The sequence below is a fragment of the Thalassophryne amazonica genome, chromosome 15 (genome assembly GCF_902500255.1).
Source record: "Thalassophryne amazonica chromosome 15, fThaAma1.1, whole genome shotgun sequence".
NCBI classification, from domain to species: domain Eukaryota; kingdom Metazoa; phylum Chordata; class Actinopteri; order Batrachoidiformes; family Batrachoididae; genus Thalassophryne; species Thalassophryne amazonica.
Genome location: NC_047117.1, coordinates 92,039,281 through 92,050,412, shown reverse-complemented (window position 1 = coordinate 92,050,412; position 11,132 = coordinate 92,039,281). Strand labels below are relative to the sequence as shown.

At 42.3% G+C, this 11,132-nt stretch overlaps 1 protein-coding gene across 1 annotated transcript; it reads left to right on the top strand.

The window, feature by feature from the left end:
• The first annotated feature begins 1,111 nt into the window (after nt 1–1,111).
• On the top strand, nt 1,112–10,728 carry notum2 (notum pectinacetylesterase 2). The gene is made up of 11 exons (XM_034188223.1): nt 1,112–1,419; nt 1,559–1,611; nt 1,993–2,088; nt 3,034–3,094; nt 4,546–4,652; nt 4,793–4,895; nt 5,245–5,433; nt 5,584–5,684; nt 7,240–7,387; nt 8,559–8,606; nt 9,977–10,728. Exons 1-11 carry the CDS (start codon nt 1,127–1,129, stop codon nt 10,269–10,271), a joined length of 1,494 nt encoding a protein of 497 aa, XP_034044114.1. The 5' UTR covers nt 1,112–1,126; the 3' UTR covers nt 10,272–10,728.
• The last annotated feature ends 404 nt before the right edge of the window (nt 10,729–11,132 follow it).

The following is an 11,132-nucleotide window of genomic DNA, read 5'->3' as shown; positions in this document are numbered from 1 at the left end:
AAAAACATTAAGGGCCGCTAAATGGCATAGTCTTTATGCAACCAGTAGGGGGCAGTAGGGGGCCACGTGAAATTATGTGAACATTTGCTGCTGTAACTGTGGCCACATTTAAAATATATATTTTTCCATATTAAGATGAATATCAAAGAACTACATACAAATATCAAGAAGATATCCAGCAAATAGAAATCTTTATTTATGTGCATAATTATGCGAATGTGGTCTTTTGCAGAACATATCATTTAAAAACTTGATTATGAATGAACTAATCAATGAATCAGAATCAAAATGTTTTAAATGATTTCTGTATTTTGTTACACTTGTTTCTGTAGAATTCTGATTCAAGCTTATTTTTTTTCTTTGTCTCGTGATCTCTAAGAAGTCCTGAAGGACATATTTGAGTAACTTTGCTGACTTGTTGCGTGTCCACCACCTGTTCCTTGAGAGTGTTGAACTGTCGACCACGCGGGACCCCACACTGCGTGACATTCACATGTCAGAAAGTGACCTCAGGGTCACATACCACATGATACGACCACACAGTTACACAGTGTGTATAAACTTTTAAACAGTAAAAAAAAAAAACAGTAAAAAAAAAAAAACACGCCCTGACCATTGGAGGCGGGCGGTGGGAGGGTTCAGGACGAGCAGACACTGCGATGGGGAGGGGGGCCTCGTGTAAGAGTCTCGGTCAGATGGTAAAGTGCTTGCTGGTGGGTGTGGGTGGCTGCAATGACTTGAAATATGTTGAGGAGAATGTGGGTTATCACTTCTTCATGCCACGGGCCATCCAGTACCTCCCCTCGCGCCGTGTCGTCAGCAGTTTGTCTCGGGAGCTGGCAGGAGTTCCAAGAGAAAATGGGAGGAAATCTGATCCATATGGTGGCACTATAAAGCTCACTGCTGATGTGCAGGCTTCATCCAAACCTGGTGGAACCTTCAGCAGCACCTGTGACTAGCATCTTCATCACACACCTGACCGCTGCGCTCTAAAGCAGACCTCTGCGGTATCTTATCAGAAAAATTCTATGCTGAGGTGAGGTGAGTCCCAGGTTTGAAATTAATAAATCAATGTGTCTGATTCTCAGTCAGTTGTGTCTATTTTCTCTCTTCCACCAGCTCAGATATGAAGATCCTGACCCAGCTAGCTTTCATATTTCTGCTTGGAGGAATTTGCTGTCACATCAACCGTAACACTAAATCTAGTGCCAAGTCCACCAAGAAGTCTGGGAACCAAGGAGGCCATGTGGACCAGCCTCAACCTGAGGCTGACGCTCCCTCTGGGAGCTCCAGAGGCGCAGCTGAGTCCGGACGCAATGGCACCGCCGGAGCTCAAGCGGCTGGACAACAGACGGACGACATGAGGCTGCACTTCCTCAGGAACACTCAGGTTACGTGTAACGATGGAACAGCAGCCGGGTGAGCGCCGTGCACCCTTTGTGTTCGGGATGACTGTCCTCCTGTTTTTACATCTGCTTCAAACTAAACATCATGAGTTGGTGCTGTATCAGTGAACAGAACATCTTACAACATCTCCTTCCTGTTTGTGGTCCTGCAGGTTTTACCTGAAGGAATTCAGAGGAAGCCGCCGGTGGCTGTTATTTCTGGAAGGTGCGTATTTAAAAAAAAAAGATATTTCTACAAGGTCACCTGGTTTTGCTGTGGCGCCCTCGCTGGTGTTCTGCACAGGATGTCAGTCTGTCCCTTATTCGTTTTTCTTTTTGGTGGTTGATCACTTTGATGTTGAGCAAAGGAAACCTGCTTTGACTGAAGTGATTTGGATTTCTCACACAGAATTAAAAACACTCTGAGCACTCGACCTTAATCACTGCATTTGCTGAATTTCACCAGGTCGGATTCACGTGTTCTTCTGTCCTTGAGTTAATGTGCAGCATCGTTTTCCGAGCCGAGGTCCAGGTGCACACCGGGCTAACGAGGGTCTCCCTGTCAGTGACACTACTGTAGCTCTAACGGTAGTCTGATATTTTTTAGGTGGCTGGTGCTGCTACAACAAAGAGACCTGTGACGCCAGGTTCCAGAGTATCCCTCGACTGATGAGCTCATCACTGTGGCCCCAAACAAAACGAGGTCAGTCAACCAGGTGTGTTCTACGGTGCATGTCATACATATTTCCAGTTAAGGCTGGAAGGGTTATAATCATGATCAGTTGATCAATCAATTAGTATCCTAATTAAATGATAAATCCTTCAGACCAAAAAAATGCCAGAAATGGGGGCGGAGCATGCTCAGTAGTCTACTGTTTTGGATCAGTCTCTGAGTCTTGTCTGACTTCCTCAGGCAATTAAACTTGTTGATTACATTAACCTGGAACCCTCCTGTGAAGGTTGACAGAGCTACAAAAAAAATTAAAAATGTACACATTTTCTTAGGACACAAGGAGACATCTTCAAATTGGTTTTATTTACCAACAGTACAAATAGAACTGAGTTTCAGGGGTGGTGAACAAGTGGTTAGTGAGCTTGGTTTCAGTGCAGATGGTTGCCGGTTCAAACCCCACTCCCGCCAGATTTCTCCATATAATGTGGAGTTGTGCCAGGAAGGGCATCCGGCGTAAAACCTGTGACAATTCAACATGCAGAGCCACCTCAGATCTGCTATGGCGACCCTGGGTGAAAAACAAGGGAGCAGCCGAAGGGTCTCACTTATTTACAAACTGAGTTCATTTTTAAAAAACACTTTTGTAAGTTTAACACGGTTTAAAAAAAAATAGATTAAAAGTATTTTAAACCAGTTTAGCCTGACTTTGAAATAGTTTTTAAAAGACTTAAAGCAATAATACACATTTTTACCCAGTGATCTAAAGCTGTTTAAAATCAATGAAAAATGAGCGTTTATATTAGCCTGTGAAAAAGGCTTTTCTTGAGGAATAAGAATTCTGTACATTGATGGCCAAAGCAGATGACCATTCCTTTCCTCTTTACTTCCAAAGTGTGACACATTCCTTGTTGTTGGACATCATGTGTTCTTCAGTGACAGTGAAGTGACGTCCGTCTCTGAATATTTGATTGACAGGCAGTGGAATATTGTCTTCTCAAGCGGAGGAAAACCCGCACTGGCACAATGCGAACATCGTGTAAGTGTCTGCGTTTGCACTCTGAGCTTCATGTTGGTAAGATGAACTATTTTTCTTTTTGTTGAACCCGACAGAGTTCTATCATTAGACTCATCACTTCACATTCGTGATGATGGCAAAGTGTGTGAGCCCCAAAGCTGTCATCCAAAGTTCCCAATTTGGGAACACCTATTGGAACTAGGTGGGAAAACTCATGGGTTCACGCCTCTGCCAAAGCTGAGAAATCTTATAGTTTTTTGTTGGGATTAGCAGCATCACTCACTGTTTTTAATCCACATCGTACATACACATCCTCCAAAGCCCAACTGTTTGTGTTTGTTGTCTTTTACTGTCATGAAGAAGACATCCTATGTAGGCCCCAAGGCTTCGTACTGCCTGTGGTTATCCCCACATACCCTGCCTTGAAGCGTATGACAGTCTATGACTCCAAGTGGACGGGATGCCAGTCCATCACAGGTTACTTTGCCAGTTAAAGCTGGTACCCAGTTACAGCTGGGTGGACTGGGATGATGCAGATGAAGTGTGTTGTGCATGAAGCTCATGCCTGGAATCCAATTCCAGGCTACAGATGTTATAGTCCAACACCTATGCCACAAAGCCACCTGCTTGATGGATGTAATAATACTGAAATAATGAACCTGGATTTCCATCAAGAACTTTGTATTATGTAGTCCACAGACAGATGGACAAACTGCATCACCTCTTTTATGGTGTTTATTAAGAGCCACAAAGAGGGCAGAGTGTGTTGGGTGACTAGTCTGAATTAGAAACTACTACTTTAACATTTGGGCAGAACAGTGGAGCAGTGGCATTCTACTCCTCATAGCAAGGTGTTCTTTGTTTCAATGTCTCTCCAAAGTCCAGTTCTCCCCCCTGAAAAAATCAAGAGACAAGAAAAAGTTAAAGATTTCAATCCATAATGACAATGTTAGAGCCTACCCTGGGTGTCAGACATTGACCAGCTGGTGGGGTGGGGTGGAGGAGGTAGAGTTCAAGTCAGCAACTGCAAGCAGCAGAAAGGTGAGTTAGAATTGACATTTTCTAAATGCTGTGCACATTTGCTATTGTAATGAGTTAAGGAATTAGAAGGGACCAGTTGCTTCCTATTAGAGATTAGTGCCATTATTGATTAGGGAAATTTGAAAGATGTTTTGAAATCTGAGTCTTCCTGGCAGAAATTACAGTATACTATATTTCTTGTCTATGTGTGTATGATTTCCACTCGCGGGTTTCCTCCCACCATCATATCACATGGGTTAGGTTCATATTGCTGCTGCTGCCGTTGACAGAAGCAGTGCCTGTAGACCTGGAAGTGGTCTACAGTTGCTGGATTGTGGTCACACACTCTTCCCAGCAGATAGATTGTGTCTAATTTCTAACTAGGATACTTCAAATACAGAGAATGAATTTAATTGAAATTGTTTTTAATGAGTTCCTCCTTCTTTATACAGATTTATTCCATATTGTTCCAGTGACGTATGGAGTGGCACTGGGCCCAGCCCAACCCCTCATCCAAAGCCACGACAGGGCAAAGACAAAGAAAAAGATAAAAATTCAAGTAGGTTTCATCAAATACTTTCACTTTCTTCACACTATGATAAAAAGTTTAATGCTTCTTTCTTTGCATGTGAACAGTTACCTTTTTTTTTGTTGGTGCTTGAAGCTTGTCTTCATTGGATTTCTGTATATCCTTGTTAGCGGACTACACTTTTATGGGCTCGCTCATTATCCGTGAGGTCATCAAAGACCTCATCCCCAAAGGAATTAAGCAGGCCAAGGTCGTCTTGCTTTCCGGCACAAGGTAAGGTCCTTTCATCACTCAAACTCCTTTTGGACCAGCACCCACCTCCGTCTTACATGGACTCATTTGTGGCTCCATCCCAGGCCTCCTCTGACTACCTCAATGTCCAACATTGACCAAGAGTAGTCCTATTTTGGGCACATCCTCTTGTTAACCAGAAAAATGACATAATGTCCATTAGTGGGCCTTGCATTTTAATAGTCACCATCATTGCTGGGACACCCTAAAGGTCTCACTGATACAGTTGTGTGATTGAAAAACCACTTTATAGACACTCATAGCCAAATTGTCCACCATACTACTCATCTCCAAGACAAAGTATTCAGTGGGTTTCTTGGCTCCCCTGCAGTGCTGGAGGGACGGGTGTTTTGCTGAACATTGAGAGGGTGGCCGGTCAGCTGGAGCAGCTCGGTGCTGAAGCTCAGGTCAGAGGCCTCGTCGATTCTGGGTGGTTTCTAGAAAGTAAGCAACAGAGAGCACCTGACTGTCCTGAAACCGTGTCCTGCTCACCTGAAGATGCTATCAAGATAGGGCTCAGGTAAAGATGCGCATTCTTCTGTCAGCTGTTGCAGGTTTGATATAAGGAGTGACTTCATGTGGAGCTTTGGATAAACTATGTGATAATATACATTACACCTCCATATGATGACGAAGAACCTGAGCACCAACATGTGTGTTATTTCCTCAGGTTGTGGAACGGGATTGTCCCTGAAAGGTGTCGGCAGCTCTATCCAAGTGGAGAGGAGTGGCAGTGCTTCTTTGGCCACAAAGTGTACGCTGCCTTGTCCTGTAGGTGTCATAAAACATAAAAGTTGCCATGATATAAAAGAAGGAGCTCAACAGTGATGTAGAATGCATTCAAGTCATTAATTCCATTCATAGCAAAAAAAAAAATGATCTATTGTAGCAATATCACAAAAGAATGGTCAAATATTACTGACTTATGACATAGATTTGTGATATTCTAACCACTTTAATGTCAATATAATCTTTAATCCATAAACACAACAACAAGGGAGAAATGACCGCTGTGGATTCAAGTACATGGAAATCCACACACCAACATGAAAATCATTAGCCGGTATCATTATGTTGATGAAATCTTGCAGATTAACGTGTGCTTTTGATATTCTGCTATAACAATCTTCATGTCTGTTGTTTACATCTACTGAAAACAACAGACTATTTATCCATAATGCATATTGGGCACTTTTTGTTGTTTACCTTTGCTATAAACAACAAACACACAGTAAATTTTGCAGAGTAAAATTTACTTTGCTGGGATAACATTTGGTCCCAGTCTAAATAGAGTAAAATACACTCTATTATAGAAATCAGCTCTACCACTTTGTCAAATCAACTGTTTCTACTCCAATAAGAGTTAATTTTACATTGATAGAGTTGATTTAGTACTCTGATAGAGTATATTTAACTCTGTCTAGACTGGGTCCAAATGTTATCCCAGCAGAGTAAATTTTACTCTGCAAAATTTACTGTGCAGAACACAGGAACAGGGAGAAATGACTCTTCTGTTGTAGAAGTACACAGCTCCCTGTTTATTGTTTACACGTGTTGTAAACAATAGAGATGTCTGTTGATAATCATCAATAATGAGCTGTGGTCTGCGTGCAAATCCATTAAATACGAGATATCTATTTTCTTTAGCTATAATGGGCTCTGTGACTATTTACATATATTGTAAACAAAAGACTAATCTATTGATATTTATTTGTAATGAGCTGTATCTCTGTTTACATCTTTAATTAAATCAAATCATTAAATCAAAATGGGTAAAACAAGCAGACATAGCTAATATGCCAAGTAAAAACACAAAATGTTAGAACCAACAGCATGTCTGAAGACCTGAGACATTATTTCATAACCCACAGTGTGTAAAGCATTTTGTGAGAATAAATGAGTTTGGTAAACGCACCCGGCAGTGGAGGAAAAGCATCTGATCTGTGATGTGCTCTGCATAATCCATCAGCACAGACGCACAGCATCACTTTGCTCTCTGCAAGCAGCTCTGTGGTGGTGCTCTGGTGTCTTTGGTGTCATTTGTTCATTTATTTATGCTCCCAACAACACTGGGGACCTTGTTGTTTACTTCTTGATGATAGATTTTTGCTTAGCGCCTGAAAGTCATCAGTAAAATGATCCATCTGTTAATGCCACTGTGCAGCAGTAACAGTCCCTCAGTGTGAAGAGGGACGGACGTCCTGTTCATGGCCGCCTGCAGACGTGCATTGTGCAGCAGTGATGATTTTCATGCTTTGACTCGGAGCTGATCCTCTGCTGAGTGAAAAAAACAGACATTTATGAAGTGCTGCTGTGTTTGTTGCAGCCCCCCTGTTTGTGGTGCAGTGGCTGTTCGATGAGGAGCAGCTGAGGGTCGAGAACATCTACATAGGAGGACGGAGTCTGTCAGAGGACCAGTGGACGTATGTCCAGAATCTGGGCAAGGAGATTAAAACCTCCCTGAAAGAAGTCACGTATGTCCCCTGAAACGTATTTCTGTCTTTCAGTGTCTTTGGTGTCTGCAGGATCAGATAAGTGAAATTTAGTAGCATCAAAATGTTTCTGTGTAGGCTCTCAGTTGTCCAGGTGGTTTCCATAGTAGAGAAGCTTGAATCTTCGACTGGACTGGGTTGCTTGTCGCAAGGACATTTCGCTTCTAATCGCAGAAGCTTCCTCAGCTAAAATTCTTGCTCTGGTAGTCTGACTTCTGTCTTGACTCTTGTAGAGAAGAACAAACAGAAACCACAAAAGCTGGAGTTTTAAACCTAACCAGACCCCTCCTACCAAGAGGCAGACTGCTATTGGCTAGTGACTTAACAATTGCTCTAATTAGCACCTGTTGTGCTCTAGTTAGCACCCTCCTAATGACAAGGTAGCTGGACCTCAGTCTGCAGTTCATCTCCACCTTAAAGACACTAACCACACGTTTGAGGACAAGGAAGTTAAAATCTTAGCCAGAGAAAAGAAATGGTTTGAGAGAGGGGTGAAGGAGGCATTCTATGTGAAACAGTTGAAACCCAGCCTTAACCGGGGAGGGGGTCTGAGACACACTTTGTCCTCTGTTTACAATGGGGTACTCAGGTCTAAGCAGTTTTGGCCCTTTGTTCATGGTAATGAGTCATTCACGTCATCAGGAGAGTCATCAGGAGAGCCGTCAGTCCCATCGTTAGGTGGGACAGCTACCCTGTCATTAGGAGGGTGCTAACTAGAGCACAATAGGTACTAATTAGAGCAATTGTTAAGTCAGTAGCCAATAGCAGTCTGCCTCTCAGTAGGAGGGGTCTGGTTAGGTTTAAAACTCCAGCTTTTGTGGCTTCTGTTATTCTCTACAAGAGTCAAGACAGAAGTCAGACTACCAGAACAAGAATTTTAGCTAAGGAAGCTTCTGCGATTTGAATCTAAACGTCCTCACGTCAAGCAACCCAGTCCAGTCGAAGATTCAAGCTTCTCTACTATAGCATCAAAATGGACAAAGCTTGTGGGACTTGTTGTCTTGTTGACCTGCACGTAGATCCAAGCTGTTGGTAACATTGCACACTTTTGGCTGTTAGTCAGAAACTAATCAAAGAGTCTCATAAGTTACTTGTGTTGTGGACCAAAGTTGCATGAATATAAAATGATTTTTTTCTGCTGTGTGTGTTTCAGGGCTGTTTTCGCTCCATCCTGCCTCTCACACACTCTGATTACTAAAAGGTACTGCTGCATATTTTACTTGGAATGAACACATGAAATGCCATTCTTGTTCACAGATTGCATCTGATATTAAATAGTTAATTTGAGATAAATTTGCAGTTTGTTTTATTAGTCATGAGAACAACCTGATAGTGGTTAGTTAGTCACATTTTAATCTCAAGTTCAGAATTTTGGATCGCCTTTAAAATCAAAATAAACTGCTGAAATGATGTAAACTTTAGTTTCAGGTTTTTTTTTTTTTTTTTTTTTGTTTTGTTTTGTTTTGTTTGCAGAACAAAATTTTCTCAGTTCTTTTAGTTCATGCTGCACTCACCACACACACTAAAAAAGGAACTGCTGTCTCAATGAAACACAATTGATGTTACAATTTGCATAGATTTTTTAAAGTTATTTCAATTTTGTCATTTCAAAATTCAGCTGAGTTAATGCCACAAGACGTCTCTAGTTAAGTTGAAATAACTTTTAATAATCTACGCAAATTGTTACGTCACTTTTTCGCGTTGATTCAGTGGTTCATTTTTTAGAGTGGAGACAACAAGAGTGCACATTTTATCTTATGATCTAATAAAATGGGCAGAGTTGGAAGCTTTGTGGTGTGTGTGTGTGTGTGTGTGTGTGTGTGTGTGTGTGTGTGTGTGTGTGTGTGTGTGTGTGTGTGTGTGTGTGTGTGTGTGTGTGTGTGTGTGTGTGTGTGTGTGTGTGTGTGTGTGTGTGCAACTCCACTTTGCTGCTTGCATGGTGCACTGTCTAAAAATAAAAGTATATTGCAGTGTGCAAAGGGGTCATATTTAATTGCTTATTTAATCACGAGTGTGTTTTTGGTGTAATATGCATAAAAAAAATCAGATGGTCGCATGTCATTACTTTTAAGAGCTGTGTGTGTATTGCTGCTGTATTGCTACTTATATGGTGGAGTAAGTGGGAGGTTTTCTGGTAAGGAAGCAGATTTCTGCGCAAAGCATCAATCACTTCAGTGAATCTTTTCCAGGAGCAGCTGCCAAAGCTCCCTGAGGTGAAGCAGCAAAGCAGTGAGGTGTTTAATATTTTTCATTGACGTTGACTTTTACTGTTTTAAAATCATGTTTTTAATTCACTTTCACTGGAGTTTGATGTGCTAAGGTGCCCCCTGTGTGCATGAGGTGGACATTAGACCAGGTTTTTTTGGTCTATGACATAATCTCCTTCTGCTGCCTCACAGTAACACTGCACCAACACCGTGCTCTACCATCTCTAACGGGTTAGCCATCATACGTTACCCAATCAGCCGGCTTTAGCAGAATACGTTGCAGATGAGCTGACAAATTTTTCAAACTTTATTGACAGTCGCCCCTCTTTTGCTCATCCTGTCACTCTGCCTTGTTTTTATTCAGTAACTGGATGAGTTTCCAAGTTAAGGGCACGTCTCTGCCGCGGGCGCTGCACTGCTGGGACAGGAACCTGGAGGCCATCCGGAACAACAGGACAGCAGCCCGTGGTTGTCCATTCCACCTGGTGGACACCTGCCAGCGGCCGCAGTGCAACCCCACCTGCCCCCCATTGGTGGACCAGGCCACCCAGCAGCAGCTGACCCTGTTCCAGATGCTGGTAGCCATGGGTCTTGACCTCCAGAAGCTGGGCCTACAAGCCCCAGCGGATGAAAATTCCCCGGCCAGCAATGGTGGCTAAAAAAACTCAGCTCAGATGGCTTTTTACCAGCTGGCCACTTCAAAAGCTTCACTGGGGGAAGAGAGTATGTTAAAATTTAAATGTAACCATAGAAATAATGCAGAAACCTGGTTACGACTTGTCGTGCTGTCCAGCATTCCATTACGCTCTGTGTGTGCGTGTGTCAGTCTGGTGACTTAGCAGGTTCATCACTGCGTCTCCAACCAGACGGTTTGGGTCTCCTTCTCATGGACTCCAGACCAAAGGGCATTGGGTCAACACCCACAGTGGTGCTGAGTGTAGGTAGAAGAGTTTTGCAGATGGATGGACGTGCTCCAACAATACACCTCATCTCCTCATTCAGTCTCACAGTGAAGCGGGACACGTCCAGAATTAGAGGCTCCTGCAAAACACCAACTGCACAAACGCTGTGCATCAACAGGAGTCTGCGACCGATCAGCACGTAGAATTATTATCTCTTAGTTTTCCTAAAATGGTGCATTAATATACCACAGATTATACCAAATTATTCCATTAGTTAATATTTTTACACTAATCTGGACATAATTCAGACAAATTAATTATTGTATGTGTAAGTAGGTGGTGGTGGTGGTGGTGGGGGGGTCTAGGGCCTGATGCCACACTGACTGGTATGTTATAGACAAAAATATTTAAGTGCATCAACATCAAAAAAGTGACTAATGGTTAAAATGCTTCTCTGTAAAACGACACAAAGATTACAGTCAAACAGTCATTTTTGTGCCAAATCTAAAACTGTTGTGAGTTGGTTGAACTCTTTTTTGTTTGTTTTTAAAGAGACGTATAATATGAACACAGACAGTTTTCACTGCCAATATGAAAGGATGAAACAGATTAAATTTT

Excerpts from the sequence above, each read along its gene's own strand:
- notum2 (XM_034188223.1), top strand. The coding sequence starts at position 1,127 with ATGAAGATCCTGACCCAGCTAGCTTTCATATTTCTGCTTGGAGGAATT. Across the intron at positions 1,420-1,558 it reads AACGATGGAACAGCAGCCGG|GTTTTACCTGAAGGAATTCA; the intron begins GTGAGCGCCGTG and ends GTGGTCCTGCAG. Across the intron at positions 8,607-9,976 it reads CACACTCTGATTACTAAAAG|TAACTGGATGAGTTTCCAAG; the intron begins GTACTGCTGCAT and ends GTTTTTATTCAG.